Below are 27,556 nucleotides of genomic sequence, written 5' to 3' on the forward strand. Positions count from 1 at the left end.
TTGAAATTTGTAAAACATTCAAATATCAAATTGTATTCTTAATTTGGCCAGTTCTGTATGCCCATAGCAAAATATTCTTTGAAATGAAGATAAACTCTTTTATATTTAATATTTTTGCTTGAATACATTAAAATTTTTCAATGAATATATGTCTTTGATTTATTGCAATAATTTTTTTTCCAGTTTTATTCCTTAGAATTCGCATGCACTTTAATTATTGGCGGGCGTAATTTTTTATACCTGTATATTTAGGAACTGTATCTATCTGTTTTCTATCTAAATAGAAATCGGCAACAAGTCATTTAATTCCGTTTCATGCAAAGAATCTGGTAGCTCATTATTATAATTCCAATAGGTTTAAATTTAACTAGTAATTTTATATAATCGAAGAAAAAAGTCGGAGTTAAATCTCCTTAATGAGAATATAAATATTATTGAAAAAAGGAATTTGGAAAATATAATTTATTCCAAAGTTGCAAGTTTCTGGAAAAAAATGCCAAATTTAATCAATTTCGTAAAACATATTTTTATAACACAGATAGACGTAATGTTTGCAACTCTAGAACTATTTTTGTAACACGGAATGCTTACGTTTGAAACAAACACCAAAATTACTTTTAAATGCGTTTAAATTCGTATTTAGGGTTATTTAACTGCTTGGAATCTGGTAACTATTAGAATTATAGAGGTGATTCCTTCTGAATGTAGGTTAATTGTGTCTAATTCACAACACACGCGAACATCTTTGGAGCCAGGCCCTCATATGGATATTAAACTGGTATTTAAAAATAAACAAACATCCAATCAGCTGTTAAAGAGGAGGAACTTGACTCTCTTTGTCTCCGTTTACCTCTTCGAGAAGTATATAAAGGGACTGCAATGCTTCAGAAGGCACTTCGAATCCTACACTTCTCTACAAAGATGAAGTTAGTGGTAAGTAAATCAATCCAAAGCATTCAGATTAAAAGACTATTGGATTTTTTACCTTCGTAATATTTATTATTACAACTATTTTATGTGTTATGGTATATAAGTATAACGTTATTTCAGTAATGCGGCTTCCCTATCTTTTTCTTAACATTTTATCACAAGAACAATGGTAGACAAATAATGCAACCAATTTTTATGTTTTCTAGCTTAAATTTATCGTCTAAATTTAAACAAAATTAATAATTTCCTGTTTCTGCAATATTTTAATCATAAGTATCAAAATGTATAATTCGAAATATTTCTGATCATATTTCGCATTATAAATTATAAACGTTTCCTTTTCTCAAAGGAAAGTTTGCAGCTCTACAAGTAATATAATTAATTTATTATTTACTAATTTTTACTAATATACTAATTTTTTTATTATTATTTTGCTCATCATTTGTACAATATATACATATAATCACCTTTTCTCTCTATAATTATGCCATTTGAATTGGTTGGTTTAATTATTAAGAATCAATCTTGTTTCGTCTCAGATGCCAGAGGTAAGAGAATGAAAAACTTCCGATAGAGTGGTTGATTCTCGCTTCCCGGGGTTCAAAATTGATGTGTGGTTTATTTATCCTGATTTCAATGAAATCCATATCTTTGTATGAGAAGTAGACGTATGAATCTCACTCATTATGCGTTCTATAGAAATTATAATTGTTTTAAAGTGCATTAAAATTTCTAAAAGCTATATGTTTTTAAAAGTCTATAAAGGCTATATATCACATAAAGGCTGTAATGCCGGTATGTTGTATAGAGACTGTAATGGCTATACGTCGTAGAGAGGCTAAAAAGGATTTAAGTCCTGTAAAGGTTGTAATGTGTTCACCATAGTGAGTTTTAATTTCCGTGGCCACATTGTCATTCAGAATATTCTGGATCCATATTCCTTTTTATGAACTTCTAAGCAATTTTCAAACTCTTTCAAATATTTTTCCAAAATTTGTTCGCTTTTTTAAAAATAATAATTATTATTATTTATTAGAATATTTCATTTTAGAAATAAAAATGTAATTAACAATAATAAAAAATAAAGCAGATATGGTCGAAATTAACGCTCCATTCAGATTAATTGGTACAAAAAAATTATGCTTTTGAAATTGTTCTTTTTTATTTACATTTATTTATTTATGTTATTTATATTATTTTATTTATATATATTTTATTTTTTATTTAGATTTCCAGCATCTCAAAATCACAAAAAGAAATTAAACGTTTGATGTCTGCACTTCAAAATAATATAACATTTTTTTTTTTCATCTGTATATGTACTATTCTTGCATGAAAAATTCATTTCAAACAAAGTCTTGAAAGAATTTTAGATTCTTAAATATCGAATTAAATTTATATCCTGAAATTTGAAAGAAATGTAAAATTTTAGAAGCTCCATTCATGTAACTAAAGATCATAAATTTAGTACACTATGATTATATATAACGAATTCATACTCCAGCAAAATTGATTTATGAAGAAAACAACTGATTAATTCTGAATTAAAGATTTAAATTTTATTTGTATAAATTCTTGCTGTTGATTAATTAATGTACATGAAACTTCAATGAATATTGTTTGCTTGCAAATAATACTGCATAAAATCTCAGCGTATGATTTTAGATGGCAGATGTTTATGTTTGCTTATCATGTACCTAATCTAATCTAATCTAACCTATCATGTACCAAAAAGAAAAAAAAACGAGTGTTTTATAAATTTATGATAAAAATAATTTACATAGCATATCGATTCACAGCATAGCATAGCATTTTATTTCATTTCATATTAATTAATAAAATTTATTTTGAAGATAATGAAAGTAAAACGACATTTAAAAAAGAAATCTTTCGATCGCAGTTGTATTGTTTCCACTAAGCTGATTTCTTATAATCATTGAAGTGAAACCATGCGAAAGTGAAAGTCTCAACAAGACACGGTTTAATGATCTGAATATTGTTTATTATTCTGACTCCGTTAATTGACCCTTAATAGATATTTTTCTGCAATTTTAACGAAATAATTAAAAGTGTCAGAAATGCGACATATAAAAAAAAATGCGTTCTTTATAGGTAAAAAATTTATGGCATAATGTAAGGTATATTAGTGAATTCCGTTACTTTTTACTTTATTTAATATCATTTGCTACTGAATCAGAGCGCATAATATGTTGAAGTTTGCCTATTTAATATAATTGCGACTAATTACAGGAACTATCCAAAAAATTTAATTCACTTAAGCAAAATTTAAACCATTTGGGGATTTTAAACACTTTGAAAGATTTCTATACACAAATATATTCTATAGAATTGTCAAAATGCGGAATAAGAGCTGAGTTTTACACGTACTTTGAGAGAATGAATTAAATAACTGAAAGCATTTTAAGTTACTATGAACATTTTTATATCCAAGGAAATATAAAATGCTTATAAATATACACATTAGACCGAAAACAGTATTAATTTTTTTTTAATTATCCACGCTTTTTAAGGCAGCGAACTTTTTTAAAATACTAAGTATGCAATTCACTTTGTTTGTGTAAAATATATATAAAAGGATAGATTAGGATTTAATTAATGAAAAAGTAAAAGAAATTTTTAAATGCTCCCAAATGAAAAAAGGTTGATTCGGTTTAATAAATTTATTGTCCGTTTCTGATAGATCTTGCATATATGACTACAAATAGTTGTGTTTTCATATATTCTAATAGTAAATAAAATACTGATATCATTTCATAAATTTTGTGTGCTACAGAAAATTGCTGATTCCTTTTTTCCATTTCAAATTAATCAAGAACAATTACAATTTATTTCATATACACTAGTTTACTATTTTTTTGAGTTGATTATATTTCGTTGCTTTTGCATTTAGGTACTTCATCTTTCTCTCCTGGTGGCGTGTGCCTTCGCCGATTATACAAAGGGTCTTTCTGGAAAGTTCCCTAAGCTAGAGGATATCAATGCAGAAGCCAAGGTGCCTGAAGCCAGATTCCTCTATGGAATTCCTGAACCAAAGAGTGAAGAACTTCTTGGCCTTGGATTAGGTGAATGGATTCTCTTTAGCCAATTGTATCTAATTTTATTTCGTAATAAGATATTAATATAAAGGAATTGACTGCCTATAAATTTTTAATGCTAAATAAATTTATCATTTTATAAATGGTACATAAAAAGATCAATGATTAGATTTAAAATTCATAAAGTTTATTTAATTAATAAAAATATTGTAAAGATCAAAAATATATCTAATAAGATCAGAAATTTTCTTTCATAAGTACAAAATATTTATTTTAAAGAACCACGAGATGAATGTTTAACTGTTAGATATTTTTCTATAATTTAGTTCGGTGTTTTTAATGATTTCCATTTTATTATCTTCTATGATAGTTAAAATTTTAGTTGACTCTTTAAACAAATTGATTTCCTTCTGAAGATTATTCTCGATTTTTTTGTATAATAACCAACAAATTAACATTATCAATATGTAATAAACAATATTTGCTAATAAAACTAGTATCAACTGGTACTGAGACAGATATTCGAATTTAAATTGTTGAATACATTATAATTTAACGAAAATCTTAATTACGATATTCGAAAATGATCGATATTTCAAAATATTATATTCTCTCTCTCTTTCTATCTATATATATATGTGAGCGTGTGTGTGTATACTATGTATATATATATACACATTTTAGATTAAGTAGCTTAGCCTAATTGCTATCCTGATCCGAGCTATCCTGAAACATAAAATTATCGGTGCGCTTTTGAAATTTTATGTATTTCTTTTCACAGAAATTAAAGTTAAAAAGTAAAGTGGAATCCTTGTTTCAACTATTTTAGTTCAAAAACATCGAGTAAACATTGCATTTTATCTCGATTCATTCAAAATTACTTAATAAGCTGTTATAAAAAAAAGATAAATCACAGCACTTCAATTATGTTTCAGCATTGGCTGTAAATAAATAACAATTATCAAAAAAATATTTCTATTTATAGGTGATGTGAAGACTATTTATGGCACTGATGGTTCACTCGAGAAAACTTTCAGCCTTCCAGGAGAACACGCAATCACCGCTGAAGTTGGAAAGGATGGAGGATTTCGATATGGATACACCACAGAGGAACACGGTGAAATAGGAGGACTCGATGGTGCCTCTGGCTTTAACCTTGGTGAAGGTTATGGCATAAGTGAGAAGAGCCACGGACATGGATATGGCCACGGAGGTGGTGGAGGTGGATATGGACATGGAGGCGGACACGGACATGGAGGAGGAAACGGACATGGTCAAGGGCATGGGCATGGACACGGACATGGACATGGACAAGGACACGGGCAAGGACATGGTACTCGATTTTCACCTTTGTGAACGATTCATCATTAGCAATTTAGTTTTATTTCTTTCGATACAATTAATTTCGATGTATAATTAACTATTGTGAAGTAATATTTAAAAAAATTAACAAACAGTCGACCTGTGTAGAATATGGAGATGGACATGCATATGGGAAAGTCTTGGACATGGTAGTCATCTTTCGACTTTCTGGATATTTCTTCTTGAGCAAATTGTAACATTGTTTTTTAATATAACTAAATAACAACTCTCCTTAAAATAATTATTTACCGAAGGCAATGTCTATTGAGAACTCAAATCGAAAATTAGTAGAATTGGTAGAGTTAACAATTTGAATTGTGAACAAGAGAATTTTTCAACAGCGTACCATTTAATAAAAAGAAATAGCAGAAAATAATTTATCTTCGTCGCTTTTCAAGCATTTAGCATATTACGAATATTATATATAAATTTTTTAATTAATATACATAAATTAAAACGTGATAACTTTGAAATAATCTAATATGAAGTAAAATATCAGAAAAATAAATAGAAATAAATCACGTTATTCAAGTAAAACAAATTCCAGGATTTCGAATTCATTTTAGAACAAAGATAATAATCTCTTTCATTTCCCAAAATAATTATCTACCATAAATTCATATGCAATATAAATTTTGTTTTTTAAAAATATATAAACCTATATATACGGATATTACACTAATAGTTTCGTTCATGAAAATTATTAATTTCAGGTGACGGACATGGCCACGGACATGGACATGGACATGGGCACGGTCATGGTAAGAACACATTTCGCATGATCTAGACAAATCTTTTAAAACTCTAGAAATCTTGCAATTTTCAACAATTTAAATAATCATTATCTAACAATATAAATATCCTTTCTATCAATACGTATGATCATATGTGATAATTCATACAGGTCATGGTCATGGGCACGGACATGGGCATGGTCATGGCCATGGGCAAGGTCATGGTAAGTATAGATTTCTCATACCTTGTGATTCTAGAAGAATACTTTCTTTTGAAACATTTTCAAAAATGCTGCATTTGTTACTAGTATTTAAGTAATGCGTTAGTTAGCGAAGTATATATTCTTTTTGTCAATACACTTTTTAAATGTTAGCGTATTATTTTATATTATATTTCTCAATTATACAATAAAAGTAAATTTAATAATAAGTTGTATCAAACTCTATAAGAATAAACACTCACCTTATGTGCAAGAAATATAATTGTTACAGCTTATCTTCTTGCATGAAAAATTAATTTTGTGCTCATGAACGAGAACAACGGAAATGCAAAATTTCTTCTATTTCGTTTTGGATTGTGTTACATTTTCGGAAAAATAATACCTTTACTTCTGATTTATCATATTCTTGAATATTTCATAATCTTATGCTGACCAACTTCATTTTGATCATATTTAACTATTCAAATAGGACATGGTCAAGGACACGGACATGGGCATGGGCATGGTCACGGACATGGACATGGTCAAGGACATGGGCATGGGCATGGTCACGGACATGGACATGGTCAAGGACATGGGCATGGGCATGGGCATGGTCACGGACATGGACATGGTAATGGCCAAGGCCAAGGGCACGGACATGGTCATGGACATGGACATGGTCACGGACAAGGGCATGGACATGGTCACGGGCATGGGCATGGAAAAGGTGAACTGAAATGAATATTTAATCGAAACCTCACTTACAAACAATCATTTTTTTGTAAAAAATATATCGAAAACAACTTTTCACTTTTAAATTCCCGAAAATTTATGCAATATATATCTATATTTTCTTAACACATAGGGCATGGACATGGTCATGGACATGGTGAGTATTTGACTTTTACCATCTTGACAAAAATGCAATTATTCCTCCCAATCTTACGTAGTTAAAAAATACTAAGCCATTATGCATCTCGTGTAATAAATCATATATCTTCGCATGTTTTTCACATATATAAAGCAGAAAAATAATGAAGCTATTATAATTTTCTATTTATTTCAAGATTTCATATTTTGAATATTGTAATTATGGAAATAATTTTCTAATAACCTTTATTTTCAAGTGTGAAGCAATTTTTATTTTGATAATTGCAATTTACGGTATAAATACAAAACATTAAAATTAATTAGTTATCTATAACCTTAACTAGAAAATGTGAGAGATAGTAAAACTGAATTAAATCTTTTCTCATGGCTTCAATATGTTTATTTATTATATATTATCACAATGCGACAAAATATTCATTAGTTATACCTTCGACATACAGTATAATTTTTTTAATGTTTTCTTCAATAAATGGAAATTATTTAATAGAAAATAGCTGCTGTATCCTCTTGGTGAAATCTATCACAAATAACAAATAAATCCTTTTTGCTTCTGTTTAGTTTAATTTAGGGCATGTATTATTTATATTTTTTTGAGAAAAATAAATATTTTCAACCAGTAAAGTAGAGCTCTGTAACTTACAATTCGGTGAATTGCAGTTTCTGCAAGTAGAAAACTAAATTTATTTGAAATTTTTAATCCTTAGTTTGAGAAATATTTGTGACATGATATAAAAAATATTTACATTCCTGAAAATAATTATAAATCCTCTTCTCTCAGGTCATGGTCATGGAAATGGACATGGCCACGGTCAAGGTCATGGGCATGGGCATGGACACGGACACGGTGAAGGACATGGGCATGGGCATGGTCACGGACATGGACATGGGCACGGTCATGGCCACGGACATGGTAAGAATTAGATTCAAATATAAGTAAAAAGAGAAATAATAATTTATGCTGAAATGTTTCTGCTTTAAATGAACAATATTTGAATGAACATGAGATTCAATATTAAGAATAAAGTTATTGTTTAGTCAGATTCTTCGGCATAAAATAAATGAATATTTGTGATTCACTAAGTCAAGTATTGTGTGTTGGACATGTTTATAAAAAAGCTTTGAATATCACGGAAATTCAAAACTTTTTATTAGGACATGGGCATGGACAAGGGCATGGACATGGACATGGACATGGGCACGGTCACGGACACGGACAAGGGCATGGTCATGGACATGGGCATGGTAAGCAAAATATATTTAAAAAAATTCGTAATTTGTTTTTTCTTTGCTGAATACTGAATATGTTTAATAAATTAAGCGTTTTGTAACTTTGGTAATAAAAGTATTAATTATTTATAAATATGAAAGTTTTCATAAGCTGCATGTTATCAAACTAAATTTTTTTCTGAACTAAAGAAATGTTTTGATTGTGATATGAAATCAAAACAAACTAGACGGAAAAAATTACTGATAATTTTTATTACTTTTTTCTTCCATACAGGTCACGGTCACGGGCATGGTGGAGGCCATGGTAAGTTGAACCTATATCCCATAGATCAGTATAAACTTAATTATTTAAAAATTCTTCTATATTTATATCAATTATATCTTATATTTCTAAACTTTACAATACTTTTTTTGATTAAATAAGCTTATTTTATTGCTTAAAATGTAATCAATGAGCTAAGCACTGTTTATAAATTCAATAGGAAGGAAAAAATTATTATTTTTATGATCTTATTACGATCTTTAATTAAATGGAAATACCAGAAACCTTAGATACCAGAACCTTAATACCAGAAACATAGATCCTTTTACTTACCAATTTCCAAACTTATTACATTCCACCTATAAATTTTCCTGAAAAATTATTCTCCAGAAGCAAAAACCCTTCCATACATGTGAATGTTTGTTTCATAATCACTGTTAAATTTCAGGTGATGGTCATGGTCATGGACATGGGCACGGACACGGGCACGGGTATGGTCATGGACACGGTCATGGTCAGGGACACGGTCATGGTCATGGACATGGGCACGGGCATGGTCATGGACATGGACACGGACAGGGACATGGACATGGACATGGACACGGACATGATCATGGTAAATAAATTAAAGTACTGTAGTTTTAAATTTAATTTTTTTTTGAAATTTGCTATTATATGAATCATATTTGTTAAATATTACATTTCATATATGTTCATCGATCAATTTCTCACTATTTAATAAAATTTAAAACTCATGAATAACTTATTTAAATATAAAAGAAATAATCTTTTTAAAAAAATATCTTCTATGCACAGGTCATGGTCATGGACATGGTAATTTTCCAAAAAAATTTTATATTAAATTTTTTAAATATTTATTACAAATTTAGTTATTTCTGTTATGCGAACTTTGAAAAATGACTTTATTAAATTCGTCATTTAATTGAATATCGTTAACTAAATACGCACAATTTTTGAAATCTTTAAGTCACTAAATTCCTTATTTAAAAATAAATATTTTTTTTATAGCAAATTTATTTTTTTTTTCCTTTAGGACACGGACACGGGGTATGCCCATAATCTAATTCAAAATTTTATATGGTAGATTTTACAAATTATACAAATCTGAAAGTATCAATCAACTTAAGTCATTAAATGAGCCTTATTTTACTATATTTAGCAGCTAACATCTTCTAAATCCATTTTACTTCTTTTCTAGGTCACGGTTTTGCTCACAATTATCGCTCAGGCAATGGTATCATACTTCCCCACAATGCTTTTGGCGCAAACTACGAAAAAGTTCTCACTTTTGCCAGAAGCAATGAGTCTGTGCTCAACTTGGATGCTCAAGAGATGGCCCACCTGGAAGACATCGTGAAGGGTTACTTTGGAAACTCCAACTTTCCCACTGATCGATCTGCAGGTGGACCTGCCGAAGAGAAGCTCCCTAATCCAGCTTCAGAAGCTAAATCACTTTGAACAAATATGATAAATATCCTGGCATTGTCAGGCTATCGAATCTAATCATAATTTGTAAGTAGATAATTTAGTACTAATTTTCATAAATATTATCTTTTGTAATTTTGAATATTATCTTTTGTAAAATTGTGATAAATATAGAATTATGTTTCACTCATTAGTACTCTAATTGATCTAAAATACTAGAAGGATTAATTGTAATGCTCAAATATTTTTCCAAATTAAACTTAATATTCTCTTTTGGGAAATTCAAAAAAATAATTTCAAAAATTTGAAAATTTGGGAAATTCACTGAAAAATGATTTTTGCATTCTTCAATAGTAATTTGTTAATTCTTGAAAATTTGCCTTTCGCTCCTTACTAAAGTGCTTTTTTAAATTCATGTAATACCAGTCAGTTTCATTGCATGGCAACTTTTTAGTTTAAAAATTTCATTATGTTTGTTGATCTGCAAGAGTTCTTTCAATAACATTTCTGTTCCTCCATTGTAGGTTACAATTTCCGTTTATTTAAAATAAATTATTTCCGTTTAATGTTGAAACTTGTATCTTCAAATTCGTGTAATATTAGCAAGGTAAATTTCATTCTAAAACTTAACTGTTTAAAAATCCTTTTGTATTTGAAATACTCAACTGAGACTTCATTTTCAATTCAAGATACTTCATATTCGATTGTTAAATAACTATGCAACATAAAATGTTTCTAATGTGTTAAATTAATTTTTTTTTTGCACAAAATGTTTTATAAGGATTGTAATATTCTGTGAACATAAAATTAATTTTTCATTTTAAGTACAGATTTCTTCGAAGAAGAGATACCTTCTCAAAGGAAGAACAACGGAAGTCCGTAGCCAGCAAAGGTCATCGCAGTTGATACATGCAACTGCAGATAAATTCTCATATATATGCATCACTCATGACATGCAATATATTGCCAATTTTGTAACCTTGCTCTAGTCTTTTAAGATACTCAATGTAGATCATAAATGAAATAAAGTTATATTTATTTTAATCATGTAAAAAAAGAGTTGATTTCTTTCTTTAAAAAATATTTCTAAATATTGCTCTTTTTAACTTAAAAATGTATCAATCTGCTTGATGTATGTGCAAATGATGTAGTAAAAAATGCTTAGCATTCTAAAACAAGGATTAAACAAGATTACATGACTCAAATAAAAAATATTTTGATAAAAACATTTTATAAATAGTTAAAGTATTGATATTTCTTTAAGTTTGTAATGACAAAAAAAGACAAATAATAATAGTAGTTTTACAAAAAAAAAAAAAAAAAAAGGGTTTTATAGAAAAACTTATAATTTATTTATTTATCATTCAGAAAAGAAATAAAGTCATTTTTTTTCTGTAAAATAAAAAAATGTATGCGGATCATCGATTATTGATAGTAGCAGATAAAAGGGACAAATAGCACAATTTCAATTCTTTTTTTTTTTTTTTTTTAATTTTGAGCATTTGTAAATCCAAAAGCAAAAAATACAAATTTTGTAAGAATAAATAACTTCCCATTTCAAAATAACGCAGAAAATTTATGAATAATCAGTTCAATCCATTCTCTGGTTTAAATGGTTTGCTCATTACATGATGGCAATTTAACTGGCAGCTAAATTATCAAACTCATTAAATAACATTGTTTAAAAAAAGAAATAATGGAAAAATTCTCAGATGCATAGTAATGCCTTAATGATTTATTTTAATAAAATTCTTTAAATTTTATAACCAATAAATTTACAAATCTTCTTGAAATTTTGAAATGTATTATAAGAGAGACTATTAAAATTCCTGTGGAATTAGTTTTTAATATTCTTTCCCTCAACTTTTTAAAATTCAAATATTAATACAATTTTTCCTCATAATTATTAATTCTCTAAATCAAGTTTTTATTTACAACTGAATTTCTGTATGCATCTCTACTTGACAATTATGATGCAGTATTAAGTCACTAATTAAATATTTGAAATTTAATTCTTTATATATTATGTAACTTGTATGATCTTCATTTCTGGTACCAAATTTTTCCCAAATTCTCTTTATAAAAAACATTTTACATTTTCATAAGCTCTTGTATGCCGTTTTTTCTAATTATACATTTTCACATGAGTTTTAAAAATTAAATTGTTATAAAATAAAATACCATTTTTATTAAAATTGCAACCAGTTATTTAATTATTTAAGACATATATTTTAATAGTATGCAGTTGTGCAGACAGGAGGCTCCTGCCATTTTGTGAATTCTATCATCCATTTTTCATACCATCAATTTTATTTTTTAATTAATCATAAGTGGAATTTGGAGAGTGGAAAAAGTTTTATTCTGTAAAAATAGTCAAAAATCTCTCTCTCTCTCTTTTTTTTACCTTTACATTTCTAGCTAAGACATGAATCTGCGTTTTACGATAAGAGCTTTTTCTTTGTTAATGAAAGCAAAGGAAATAAATTAGTAAAAGTCTACAATATCTACAATATATGATCATTGCCTTAATGTCAGAATTTCATTGGAAATCGACCCACAATATACTATTTCACCATGAATAAAAAAAGCTCTGTTAGTTCGATCTATTACACTAAATTTATTACTAAAATTTCCATCTTGGTTTAGAATGTCATAGGACATTTTGAATGCCAATCAGTATCATGAAGACATCTTAGAAATAAGATTAGCGTTTTGTGCTGTTAATTATGGTCTTATTCATAAGTAAACGAATTTTTTTTTCCTTTTGCTGAACACTATATGTGACACTTTTTAGTCTTGTGATGGTGACGAATTACTAATATGATATTTTCTTTTACCTTATTGACAGCAACCTAGAGACTTACAAAAGAATCAAGAATATCACTTGTTCCCTGTCGATATGATGGCAGATTTTCAAATTGCTTTCATCTTTCAGTGAATTTATTTCCAACTCTTTCATAAATTTACATAAATTATCTTTGAGTTCAATGATTTTTCATGCATTTTAAAAACATACTTTAGGAGATAGAAAACACTTTTTAGTTGAGTAACAGTTACATTCTTTTTACTTGCAGTTTTTTTAACAGTAAGATAATGAACTTGTGAGTAATAACAGAAAAGTCACTAAAATTGGAAATCTGCATTGCAGGTGAAACTCAGTGTATCTCAGTTCTGATATTTATATATACTATTTGACTACGCTGTGTAGTTATTCATAGTTATAAGACTACTCTTTCATCTTTTTAAAGCACTTTTCTTAACTTGATTTACTTCATGTTTGTAAGGGTCCAATTTTAGAACCGACTGTTTTATTCACTTCTGAAGATTTGAGCAATTTCATGATTTCAATGGCAAAAATGTTATACTACTTTCATAACTGAATAATTAATTTATAAATTTACCATACTTAAATTTTTAATCCAAATAAATGCATCCTTTGATATTAAAATAAATATATAGTAATAATATAGTAATAAATATATAGTCTTTGAAAATAAATATATAGTAATTAAACATGGATTAAATAAGAAACTTTCATAAAAACATAGTAAAACAACAAGTTTAAAAATTGACTGCATTAATCTGTTAGAATACAATGTCATTACAACCATAAATTTCAGGTGATAATGAGGGAGACAGTCTTTTATAAAATAAATTTATTTAAATTTTTTGTGATTGAAATATTTTGGGAAAAGATAATTTTTATCAGCAATATTATATATATAGTAGCTTTTCAGGTTTCTAGTTTGATTTTTCATTGATTGTAATTTAAATATCTCTAATTCATCTCACGCAAAGAGTACTTTTGCACCTTGGTCATCATAAAAAAACTTTAAAAAAATTTTGATATAATAAAAATGCACATACAATCAAAATGCCTGTATATGGATGGTCATATAATCAAAATTCATAAAAATGCATGTTAGGTAATTAATATTAAATTAAATTATTTAGTATCGAAATAGCACTAAAGAAATTGACCCTAATTTTGTAGCAAGATATTTCTGCAAAGCACCTTGCATATCTAGCAAGATTTGCAACTTCCGATTGTTCAGTAGAGATGTTTTTTGCACTTTATTTGCTTTTCCTGATACATACTTATTAGTTCCCTTATCACGTGAGAATACTTATTCAGTATTAGAGAAATCGCGATTCGATAAAGTTAATATGCTTATATTTTAGAGATAAACCAAGTTCAGAAATGCACAACATTTCATGGGTAAGAAAATTTTCTGTCTTAGAAAAAATATCGGAGAAAGATTGTAAGAAGGAAAAAAACATTTTATATTTTGAGCTCTTTAGAATAAATAAATTCATATAATAATTTCTGAAAAAGTTTCTATAAAATATGGTAACAGTCGTGTTAAATTCCAAGAAAAAAATTAAAATCATTTAACATTTTAGATATTAATTTGTTAAATAAATTTTCTTTCAATAAACTTGAAGATATTCTGAACAACATACTTTTAAACATAGACGAAAATTCCACAATTGGCCAATTTCGAATGGTATGAATTTGCCCTTTCAAGGAATTATAATGCTATTGCTTTGCTGATCATTCGTCATTCCTGCAAATTTTTACAACTTATTGACCAAAAAATATTACGAATCGAATTCAAAATGCAGGGAATAGTGCAAGAAAGAATGCCCTGTTTATTTTATTGCTTTTCCTTCAAACTCCTTGTTCACGGTGGAACTGGTAAAATCTTAACCACCATATTCGCCCTGCATTGGATTTCTTTGCATCTGGAACATCTTAAGTCTATTAAAAGAAACAATTATTCTTCTACTGTGAGATGATCATCTGTTTGGAGGGTTACATATGTATAGTGAAACGTTCTCCAAAGAAAGAGAGCTGATTATCGCTTGTCTTGGATTATAGAAATGATGGTGTTGTCAGTATAATACGCTATTAACTGATGATGAAATGTGTGCCTTAAGGAGAGATTTAAGGAGGGAAATAGCAATGATTAATTTATACAGGTGAAAATTCTATGATGCTCGAACGTTTAGGTTTATCGAATAAGCAGTGGCTTAATGGGCTTTTTATTTAGTCAGTTTTTCCAATCAAGTGCTGTGATGATTAGATAATAACGAAAGGTCGTATTCGACATTCGAATTATGAAGACAATCCCTTACTCGACTTCTATTGAAATATTACCATTATGAGTAAAATTGTATTTAAAAAAGTACTATAATGTGGAAATTATTATTGATGGTGACACTTGTTTTACTAATTTACAAAAACAGCGATATATATCCCATCTTTATTACATAAACCAATATACATAAAATGCAAAAACTGTTTCCTAGTAATCGTTGAAAATTTTGATTTTCCTTTCTGATTCTTTTTAATTTATTGCAACAGTTAAATAATTAAATGCAAACATAACTTTAATAGAGTTGGGGATATTAGTTATTGTTTTCATTTTTCATTGGTTCTTATGGTAGATCTATAACTCTAAATGCTATACATGGGTATTATAAACCTGCCTTTGTAGACAAATTTTTAGCTAAAATTCTAACAGTTAATTAATTAATTAAAACCTTCTAAGAACACATAAATATATTATATACATTCTGCTTATTTAATATGTACACCTCAAAAAGTTTTACTGATACCTTTCATCATTTGTTCAATTAAAAGGTGAGTTAACCAGAATTAACATAGTATTATTTTTATTGCCAATATATACCATAATTACATTACTTTTTCATCATTTATTGGAGATCTAATTGATCGTGACGCTGTAAATTGAAAAGTACGTTATGAAAATTCGAATTTGTGTTATCATTTTCTAAGTACAAATTTTACAATTTATAGACCATAAAACTATTCAAAACTCATGCAATAATACTACGGATAAATCAGCCATTTGAATTTCATCAAACACTTCTCTAATATACGAAACAACAAAAAACTATGTTATTTCTATTAATTAGTATAAAAACTAATCTATTAATGGCCACTTCAGCGGAATCACTCGGCCAATTTAGTAAAACTGCAGATCTTGAGTAAAATGCCGCTGTGATTAATGTAGTTGGCCCCATTTTAAAGTAATTTCTTAAATGTAAAAGGAATTTCCTCCAACTGAATTGTGAATAATAATTATTAAATGGCCAAATTCCGCATTGTGACATTTTTATTGCCATTTTTATTATTAGCAATTATTTTGAGTTTTTATCGTATTTCCGGGAAATAATATTCTATCTTGCATTGGTTTTTGGACAAAAAGACATATTAGAGTTTATTTTGAGGGGAAAAAAATTAATGCGCAGTTTAATCATGTTAAAGTATAATTTTTATTTTCTTCATATTATTGCATAAAAATGAATCTTTAATAAAATACATTTAGTATATTCATCTGAACATTTAGTATATCTAATTCCAGCTGAGAGTTGATATTTAAGAGAATTTGTAACATCAACAAAAGACTGGATTGTGAATTCCTTTTTAATCATCTCATTTTCTTGAATATTGTTATTGATTTTGATTCGGACAGTTTAATCCATCCAACCAGATTTGAATTTTCTGGTGACATGTTTAAATGCAGTTCTAATTAGTTATTTTTTATGTCAGCAATTCACTCATAGGGAATATTTCTCAAATCATAATATTAGTTGCCACTCATGTCTTTATGGGAGTATCAGGCTATAGATGGATTATCAACAAAAAAGGCATTTTGTAATGCATTTTTATTACATAATTCAATATATATAAAAAATAAAAAAAGAACGGTTTTCTAACGATCTTTGAGAAGATTGATTTTCTTTACTGAATCTCTTAAACTTACTGCAACAGTTAAATAATTAAACTTAAGTGTAGTGAGAATATCATGAAGATATTTTAATAATAATGTACGGTGTTTTGTGTTATTAAAGCTCAGATTATGGCATTTTGAATTTCAGTTGTAAATTATCGGAAGATCCAACTTCTTTTCGCAGAAAAACTTTTACCGCGAAAATCTTTCACAGTTCTTTTCGCGCACTGGGAAGAAAAAAAAATTCCCGAACATATTACTTGAGGATTATTATATTATTCTCTTCGAATATTTTACTCACTCAAATGATCAAAGCATCATGTTTTGAATACTGATGAATCTTATGTTCACAACCACTGTCATTATTTATAAAATATGCAGTTGTGCTGCTTTTTCTATTGATTACTGTGTAATAAGTACGATATCCATCTAGCTGACGTTACTGGGATCTATGATCACTGATCTATGTTCAGATGAATAACTGGGGCTTACTTTCGAAATATGCATATATTGTGGGCGATCGCTTTGTTTTTGTTGTGTCTTGGTCTAAATTTTTTTAATATTTTATTACTGGTACACATGTCGATTATTTTAGTTCCATCATGCTACGTCTTTATATGTTGTAACATGTATGATTCTAAACTCTTCCTCTTCCATACACCATTTTCGACCGGTAAGATTAATTAAATAATTTGAAAGCAACAAAAGTTTAAATAAATGAATAGATTGCAAGCCTAATGAAAAATTCGTTTGGCTTTATTTTCCGATTAAGTCTTCTTTTCGAGAAAAGCGATGTGCTATTCTTCATAATTTAAACATGGTTTTCTGTCAATAATATATATGAAACTAGAAAGTTTTTGAATCCTTTTGAAAGAACACTACTAGAAAATTTTTGAATCCTTTTCTGTTTATTTTCTTTTAGATTTAAAATTATTACAAAAATACTGCAGGAGCATACACTACTATTCATAAATTTTATACATTCTCCCATCACAGTTGGATAAATATTTTTAGAATATGCTTAAATAAAAACATTAATTAAGAACACGTATTATTATCTATTTATTTTGTAATTAGCATAATCTTTATAGTAATTAAGTAATACTGCTAAAAATTCTTATTTGTAAAACAATTAAATAATGATTAAACGAAGAATTAAACTAAAACTAATTATTAAAAGATTGCTTTATGCCCTTTAAAAATTGAATGATTTTTGACATGTAAAATGTCAAAAAAGAGACCAAATTACATTTGATTGCCACATCTATTCTTTTATTTTTACAGTGTTGAGCATTTTCTTCAACATGTTGTTAAAATAATATGCTTTTTTTAACCTGCTAAAACAGTTACTAAAACTTATTACATTAAACAAATTATCTATTAATTATTTAAACAGTAAAAAACCGTAAAATAATTTTTATAGATCTTTTTAGAAAAATTCAGAAATCATCCGAAAAAAGATAAAATAAATAATCTGTAAAAAGATTTAGTAATTAAATAATAAGATTTTCTACCATTAATGTATTAAAAATCTGAGAGCAAATTTGATCAAAATAACCAATTCTGTTTCCAAAGGATTTTACTCTTGTGGCTGAAGAAGCATTCCATATTAAATTCATATGAAATAAAACCAATAATTCTGAAAATTTTGCAACTGAATTATACTATAAACCAAAAACCATTAATTAATGACTTTCCCAAAAATAAACCAGTCTGTTTCAAAATTGATGTTTCCTCTTTTATTTCTTATTATATACCAAACTTTATTATTTAAAGTTTTTAAAAAATACGTTATATGATAACATAAAAGGAATATAAAAGAGAATATTATTTTAAAATTTTGCAATAAAATTCAGTTAACTAGTTTTTTTTTACCTGTATCAACATTTAGACACAATAATTAAAATCAAAAGTTCCATAGTTTTTACAAAAAAATAATCAAAAACAAAAACCAAACTTTTCAAAAAAAGGAGAAAACGGTAAATAATATGTTATTGGAAGAACATCTTTTCAAAATTAGCAAGTAAGGATGAAATAAAATAAATCATTCGCCAAAATATTAAATAAAAAATATACAGTGAATCAAATAGCAATCTCTCAACAAATTTACAAAAACATTCCAGTCTATTATTAAATTATTGCTTGTTCCTTCAATAAAATGAAGCGTCTCATTGTAAACATTTTTGAATAAACATACGAAAAGGGACCATGTATCAACCACATTACAAGAGGATCACCTTAATCATATTATTAACCCTTTGCGGAAAGAGGACGGTAATTCGATTAAAATGTCTTAAGTTACAGGCACCAGTTACGGAGGAATTCAAAAATAAGAACAAACAAGCTTGTCCAATGAGGTGTTGAGGAGGAAGGACTTGACTCCCTTCGGCTCCATTTACCACATCCAGGGGTATAAAAGGAGAGAGCACTGCCTCAGAAAGCATGTCGAAAACTTCAACTCATTTCAAAGATGAAGTTCGTGGTAAGTATAGCAATCTGAAGCACTTGGATTATATGCTGTATTGGATTATCTGAATTTGCAATGGATATTTTAACAAGCAGTTCTTGTAGGATAAGTATGACTTTCTTGCGTGATTTCCGACGGTTATAGGAGCATTACCAAACTCGTTGTTTAAAAAGCCTTGTGGATTTTTTATAGTTTTAGAAAATAAAAAAAATATTTTCTGTTCTTGCTTTAAATTTAAAAAAATACTTTGAAATAATAACTATTATTAAAAAAATCTTTTAAAAAAATTAGTCTAATGTTGCCATTTTCTGGTGAAGTAACTTTAGAAAAAAAAAATTTCGAAAACGAAAGAACAGTTTTCTCCTTTTTCAAAAAATTCAAATTATAGAATTTTTAAACTTGAGTTTAGAAATATTATTTTTAAAAAATTTTCATAAAAAGTTGTTTTAGAAAACAAGAATGTAGATTAACTTTTTCAGAAAGATTTATTGATTCTATGGCAAAACATCCAAATGTGTTGAATTTGTTGCTTTTTAAACTTATTACAGACTGCTATTAATTCGATTATCTTTATTTAAATATCTCACATTATTAAATAAATCAAAACATTTTTCGATATTTTTAAGTGGTTAAGAAATGCTACATCATATTTTCTAAAAAACAAAATCCAAAATTCTCACCATATAGTATAGTTTTGTAATTAATATTTTATATCATCTCAATTCTTGTAGTATTTTTTAGATTGCTTTAACTATATTTAAAAATTTAATTTTATACTCACTAAAAAATGAGCGTTTTCACTTAAATAATCAAATAATATAAACCGCGTTAACAAAGATAAAATGCAAAATAGGTATATAAACACTTTAAAATCTATCATTTGCTTTAAAAGAAATTCGAATCATGAATTTTTCCCCTTTATAAAATGCCATATTTGATAAAATTCAGAATTATTTTTTTCTTATTAAGTAGAAGTTTAGCATCAACAATAAGTACTTTATTTAAAAAAATATTTTTTGAAAATTGCGAAAACGAATGAAAAACGAAACTTTCATTGTCTTACTATCAATTAAGTGCTTTATCTTTCTTTTAAATATAAAAAATTGCGAAACACATTCATCAAATATTGATTTTTCCCTCTATCTCATACAGTTAAAATTCAATGGAAAATATTTTAATTTCGTTACCAAAAATGATTTCATCCTTTCAGCAATACAATTTATATCAGTAAAAATATTTGAGCTAAAAAGGAAACAAAGAAATACTCCAAAATCGAAAGGAAGGAAAGTGAATTGACTGAAATCCTTTCTTCCGCTCAAGTGACTTCCCAAACCAAGTCAAGTGGAACCATTTTGAAAATGACAGTGATTATCTACAAAGACATAATTTGTGAAATCGGCTTAAAGCGATTAAATAACAGTCGGAAAATGTTGTTTATTATTTTTGTCCGACATTTATAATGTTTTCCTCAAAAAAGTAAGCCAAAGACATAATCCCTGGCATCTCTAACAACTGGTATGTGAACAGCATGGAACTACCATGTAGACATTCTGTGAAACTCGTAGATTTCATTTAAATGAAAAAAATTAGGTTATTGGGTATATAGTAAAGTAGCTGAAAATCTAGAACTTTTACCATTTTTAAAGAAAAACACTTAATTAACTATTGACACTGTTTTATTTATATTTATTTTTATTTTTGTATTACAACTGCGAAATTACCACTGTTAGCAAGTGCATAGCCTTTAGAATTTTTTTAATGTATCGTTTGGATTACTTATTATTATTTATGTAATTTTTGTTAGACAAATAATTTGGCAAATATTGGCTTTCTGCCAGACTTTCTTGTTAAGAATTATGTTCATATAACCAAGTTCTTATGCTAAAACTAGCAGTGTAATTCTGCATTTATTTATTATAAAAATAACTTCTGTTAAATTTTGCGATATTCAGAATTCAAAATTTCTTACATTAAATTACGAAATTTTTGTTTTACATAAATTTTAAAATATGCTTTCATCGTTTAGAAATAAAGGCAAAAATTCCCAATAATATTTACTGTTGATAGCAAATAGTAATTAAATTAACTGTATTTAGATATAAAAAAAATTCAAAAAATAACATAATCTGCTGAAACAAATTCTGAACAAAAAATTGGAATTATCAAAATTACTTACAAATTTGTAATCTTCCCTTCTTCGGCTATTATCAATACTCGTTTAATATTCAAATACTCAATTTTATAGGCAAATGGAATCTCCCTGTTTCTCGTAGTCTTAATTTTGCGTATAATGTACCCTGTAAAATTTTATTTGTTTTATAAAAACTATAAGCTTAGAACGTTATATTGAATAAAATTTGAAACAAGCAATTATTTAAAAGTCTATTTTCAATTATTATTTTGTTATGTGAATATATTATAATTACAAATTAATGTAAAAATAATATGCAAACAGCATGGACTATGCTTTGATTTGATGCTATATTACTGATAGTTTTTCCTGTTATTTAGTATTTTGATTTTACTTCATTTTCTTCAAGAAATTAAATATAATTTTAAGAAGGCCGGTACAGCAATAATTCCACAATTGTAGCAATAATAACGCTATCTAACTATACTGTACTATTTCAACTAAAAAAAAGAATGAGTTAATATTTTATGATTTATATGTAAGTATACAGGCCGAAAATGTATTTATAATCAAACAGGAAGATCATTTTTTTTTTTTTTAAATTTGAACTATAAGAATATGATCACGCTATTTTCAAGCTAGCTAAATGAAGAATGTCATGCATATTGTTTATGATATAAAATTGTTTTTAATCGTATTAAGTTTATTATTTATATTTATCATAGATTGTATCAGGTTTAAAGTCGTATAATAAATTTGGTCTTGATAGCATTTGTTAAAATGAAATTATACCGATAAAATAATTATAAGATAATAAGATGTTCTAACATCTTTAAATACTTGTTTTGTAAAACTTGAAATAACTTTTTCCAATCAAAATATTAAATTGACAAGATACATTTATGAAAGTTTTGTTAAGCAGTAAACATTCAAATAATATGTGTATAACTTGAATCATTCATAACATTTCGAAAATTGTCAGGCACTTCATCTTTCCCTCCTCGTTGCCTGTGCATATGGAGCTCTTCCTAAACTTGAAGAGATAAAATTAGCTGCAAAAGCAGCTGAAGCCAGATCTCTGGAAGAACTCAAAGCATATCCTGTAGCAAAAAGCGATGAAATCCTAGGATTTGGCTGTGGTGAGTAGAGTATATAATTTACTATATATCGATCTTGTCTTAAATTAAGAGTGATCGAGTAAGGAATGTCATATAAGTTTTCATAATGAAATAGAACATCATTCAGAAATATTGAATACCCTAAGAAAATATTGCATTCTTTATAATTCTGATCTGATTCAATATCGGACAGTAAAAGTGATTTTTACCAAATGTAAAATTTTAATTAAGATGTAATAGATCTGGGTTTCTTATACTCTTTCCGCTTCCAGTTTTCATATGCAGTTTGAATCAAATTTTATAAAATTTCACCTTTTCATTTCTTTATTAGAAGAGTAAAAGTAGAATATGCAATCAAAAGTGAATAGAAGAAATAGAAACATTTGATTAAAATGTTAAGTCAAACAGTAGACTGATTTTATAAAGAATTTCTGACTTCAAGAGGTGTTATTTTTTTCCTCATTTTTCCTCTAACGGAACACCAATATGGGCCATCTTTCTATGAATGTTCTTCTGGAATCACCCCACTCCCATTTAATGAATATTATACCAAACACACGCCCTGATTGGTGAGCTGTTCCTTCTCACCAGCGCCACTGACGGACTCGATCAGAATTAGAGTGTTGGTTGCCAGATTCGACGCAAGACGACGAGCGACGAAAAGCAAACGGCTTTTAGAAAGAATTTCAATGAACATGATAAATTGCGTTTTTATTTTCTAATCTTTTTATTTTATTTTTATTTCTATTTAAAATCCTAACTCCAAATCTGTAAAATCTTTTATTTCAAGTAAATATTTATAATTTAATAATCGTGAGTAGTTTCACCGGCTATTCTCCCACGTGAAGCTAGAAATGATTTCTGCTTCATATGTTATCTAGGAGCTTCGGGTTGCTTGATTATAGGAAAACATATCTTCTCTTTATTTTTAGTCATCTTGTACTTGAATAGATTTGCTACAATAAATGTGTGCAAAACTATCCCAGTTTGTTGAATCTAGAGTTTTTGATGTTTTAGGCATTTTATTTCACCTACATTTTAAAAGAAACAGAGAGAAAAACTTATTTTTGATCATATATTTTAATTTCTACTTTTTTTGGTAAAGCAATCATATTTTTCTACTGCAATATTTTTAAATGTCCTTTACCATTCCCTTTTAAAAATATCACCAGATATATATATATTTTTTTTTATTGTAACGATTTAGATGTTACTTATAGATTGGAATGATAGATGTTGGATGGAATGTCCTAATTTACCACATTTTTTTTTCACCAATGCAGCAAATATTTAAAAGCTGCATTTAAGTATTTAATCTCGGGTAACATAATTGCAAATATTTCATACATATTAATTATTTTCATTAGCATTAAATCAAACGTAATAAACTGAAATCAAACTTAATTTTCTTACATGAATTGTAACAGGATTCTAATTTTATTTATATATATCTTCATTTGCTCCTGAAAGAAATCATTAGAATTTATTATAAGCAATATAAATTTAATGGAAAAAAGATTATGCAGTACATACGAAACGAAATGTCAAGGACCATTTTAGAAATGAAGAGGGATATGGCCATGAAAACTACTGCAGAGAGTGCAAAAGATAGTAAAATGCAAGATATAGTAAGTGCAAAACAGTAAAATGCAAATATAAGATATTAAATGGTTTTTATTCCAAATTAAAAATATATTTGACGTTCTTACTAATTTTTTCCATTATGGATGCTATAGATTCTGTACTATTAATGCTATCATTAGGTTTTTGCTTTCAAAGCACCATTAATGTATATCTCGAATAATCTTGCAGATAGTTTTAAATTTTATGAATTCTTCAATGTTTTTATGATGTCAGTTATAGCACTATATGGCTGAAAAACCTGAGTAGTAAGAAAATGGGTTTGTTCTTTATTTTTCAGCTGTGCTCTTTATTAGATTATATAAAAACTTAATCAATATATGCTTTAATGGTGACTTGTCGTTTGAGGATGGGTCGGTGTTGGTGGCTTCCCTGTTAACTTTCAAGCAAATCACAAAATATAGTTCAATTTCCCTTGAATATATTCTAGGAAAGCAATCTTTCATTCTACGTTGAAGCTATATAAGATATTTTTTTTTCAAGTGATACTTGAATTGATAACTCTGAGTGTAGGTGAAAAATAATTCAGATTTCTTTTAATTATCTCAAAAGAGGGGGAAACTTACCTTCTACTTCAAATCCTGTTTCAATAGTTATTTTGAGATTTCATCGATCCGCAATCATAAGCTTAAACATTATTCAAAAAAATAAGATTTATTATCTGTAGGCCTACCATTATTATTTATTTTTCTTTCTATGTAAATAAAATATTTTGAAATATAGAGCAATGTATTGAAATTATCAGATAAAGGTTTATAATCAAGTATAGTGATTTTTTGCGAGAATGATAGAATATTTTTTGGTTCTTTGTCAAATAATTCACAAAAGTAATTATTTTAATTTGTTAAATAAGGAAAATTAAGTATTTAACTTATTATTCTTTTGATGGAGCTTCTTTAATACTTAATTATAGTCGCACGAGGAGGGAACCCCGTAATTGAGAACAGGCTTCCGATATGGTGATTAGTTCTCGCCACTCTTATGGGTACACGAAAAGGTGAGAGTCCGACTCCTCCCATCGATGACGGGACGTACTTCCTTAGTTAAGGCTTGTACCGTAGTTAGTGATGGCCCTCAGGACTCAACCACAATTCCCCCCAATGTTGCTATTGCGGCTATCCGGTCATTCAAGTTTTAGAGCGCGTCGGAGTAGTCATTTTTTTATTGTGATTAATATTTATTATAATCTTTATTATTGTTTGTCTATTCATATCATTAGTAACTTTTTTATCAATCTTTTTCCAAAATGAAACCACAATGTAATTCTATCGAAATAAAAACATGGCTATTAATTTTTAATAATGAGACTAACATATTTCTTGCAAAGTGATGTAACGGAAAACAAAGATGATTAAAGTCAGTTAAAGGCATTTTTAAATTCTAGGGGCGTTTCCGATGTCATTAATTCAGTACTGCAAAGATTAAATTTTAATCAGTCTGTAAGACTTCAAAATCGGAATTTTTGATACGGAAGCAAAATTATTATTTTTGTGTTAAAGGAAAATGTGCAAAAGATTTTAGGAAGAAGAATATTATTCAACATTTTATTCTTTTTATTTATGAACTGAATTTTTAATCAAATTTTCTTTTTTAGAGGGTTTGAGCTGTGTTGGAAAAGACGTAGGACTTGGCTATGGATTCTCCAACGAAGGCCATATCGATGGACTAAGTGATGTGTCCGGATTTGATTTTGGTGAAGGTTATGGCATAAGTGGCAGAAGCCATGGACACGGATATGGCCACGGAGGTGGCGGTGGAGGAGGTGGATACGGCCATGGTGGAGGTCATGGTCACGGAGGTGGACATGGTATGTTCTTAAAGACAGATTTTAAATATTTTCACTATTCAAAAATTATGGAGAAGAAAGAATCTTTACCATTTTTATTGTCTACTTCAAAAGTGTTTTTTTATTTTATTTATTTATTTTGGAAAATAAAGAACACATCCTTAATTTTATTATTTTAAAAGCTGAAACTATCGTAGGTAGGATAGTGTTAATCAGGAATGATATCCCATCCTCTAATCATTCATCATGAATGAATTCTTCACCGTTTATTAAATAAATGCTCTTTAAATTACTAAAAATCTGAATTTATTTTAATTGGATAATAATAAAAATAAAGAAATCGGTCATTAGTTTCTATTTAATGCAAATATTATTGCAGAAGTTTCATTTCAAATCATCAATTGAATAATTTTATCCTTTGACAATAAACAGAACATATACATAAAACGTGAAAAGTCTTTCTTATTATAGCAATGATGACACTGATACCAATTTAGAACTCAAATTCAAATATTTTCAAATAAACTGAAAAAATTTAAACGAAGATTTATTTTACTTTACTATTCGAAAATTATTATTTTAACATTTTATAAATTATGGAACATTTTAATGTAGGTCACGGACATGGACATGGTCATGGTGGAGGTCATGGTCATGGTCATGGTCACGGTCACGGTCATGGTCATGGACATGGTAAGTAATTTTAAAATTCCATTACATTGTAATATTACATCTGAAAATAATTTTGGTGAAAATTGAATGTTTAGATATGATTTCATTAAAAAATTTCTATATTAGGACATGGGCATGGGCATGGACATGGACACGGTCATGGACATGGACACGGACATGGGCACGGGCATGGGCATGGACATGGACACGGACACGGACATGGTCATGGACACGGGCATGGACATGGACACGGGCATGGACATGGACACGGGCACGGACACGGTCATGGACATGGACACGGACACGGACACGGTCATGGGCACGGGCACGGTCATGGACATGGGCACGGCCACGGTAAGCAATTTTTTTCATTACAATTTGAAAATTAATGCCATATATGATACTTTCCATCATTAATTTTTTCTGAAAGTAAAATTTCTTTTACTTCAAAATCCAAAAAGCTAAGTAATTTATAAAAATAATTTGGAAATATTTTTAATGCCTTTCTCTTTTGTTTTGAATAACGATGTTTTGAGGAACTAAAAATAATCGCTTCATATGCATCAGGTTTTATCTAATTTTCAAATGCGAATAAGGTTGTAAACCAGGATTTAAATATCTAATTGAGAATTAAACCTTTTTTTAAGCAAAAAATGTTTTGAAAAATTAACAACTGTATGTCTTATATGAAGCGATTTTCTTTATTATATCTTTAGACAATAAATTTAAACTGACCATAATGAACTGATTATGATGCATTTTACAAGTGATAAGGTATGCTTATCATTTCAATGAACACTTCTTTTTTTCGCAGGTCATGGACACGGCGTTGGTCATGGTCATGGTCACGGACATGGTTAGTTATGTTA

At 28.0% G+C, this 27,556-nt stretch overlaps 2 protein-coding genes across 2 annotated transcripts; both read left to right on the top strand.

The window, feature by feature from the left end:
* Positions 1-1,719: 1,719 nt before the first annotated feature.
* LOC129972563 (uncharacterized) lies at positions 1,720-5,342 on the top strand. The gene is made up of 3 exons (XM_056086746.1): positions 1,720-1,794; positions 3,842-4,013; positions 4,972-5,342. The coding sequence occupies exons 1-3, from the start codon at positions 1,720-1,722 to the stop codon at positions 5,340-5,342; spliced, it is 618 nt and encodes a 205-aa protein (XP_055942721.1).
* Positions 5,343-19,342: 14,000 nt separating this feature from the next.
* Positions 19,343-27,548, top strand: LOC129972570 (uncharacterized). The gene is made up of 6 exons (XM_056086759.1): positions 19,343-19,354; positions 22,453-22,609; positions 25,824-26,036; positions 26,631-26,708; positions 26,814-27,041; positions 27,502-27,548. The coding sequence occupies exons 1-6, from the start codon at positions 19,343-19,345 to the stop codon at positions 27,546-27,548; spliced, it is 735 nt and encodes a 244-aa protein (XP_055942734.1).
* The last annotated feature ends 8 nt before the right edge of the window (positions 27,549-27,556 follow it).

The sequence above is a fragment of the Argiope bruennichi genome, chromosome 1 (genome assembly GCF_947563725.1).
Source record: "Argiope bruennichi chromosome 1, qqArgBrue1.1, whole genome shotgun sequence".
NCBI classification, from domain to species: Eukaryota; Metazoa; Arthropoda; class Arachnida; order Araneae; family Araneidae; genus Argiope; species Argiope bruennichi.

Coding starts and splice junctions, on each gene's coding strand:
- LOC129972570 (XM_056086759.1), top strand. Junction 22,610..25,823: donor AATCCTAGGATTTGGCTGTG/GTGAGTAGAGTA, acceptor TTTCTTTTTTAG/AGGGTTTGAGCTGTGTTGGA. Junction 26,709..26,813: donor CGGTCATGGTCATGGACATG/GTAAGTAATTTT, acceptor TTTCTATATTAG/GACATGGGCATGGGCATGGA.
- LOC129972563 (XM_056086746.1), top strand. CDS start 1,720: ATGCCGGTATGTTGTATAGAGACTGTAATGGCTATACGTCGTAGAGAG. Junction 1,795..3,841: donor AGGATTTAAGTCCTGTAAAG/GTTGTAATGTGT, acceptor TTTTGCATTTAG/GTACTTCATCTTTCTCTCCT. Junction 4,014..4,971: donor ACTTCTTGGCCTTGGATTAG/GTGAATGGATTC, acceptor TTCTATTTATAG/GTGATGTGAAGACTATTTAT.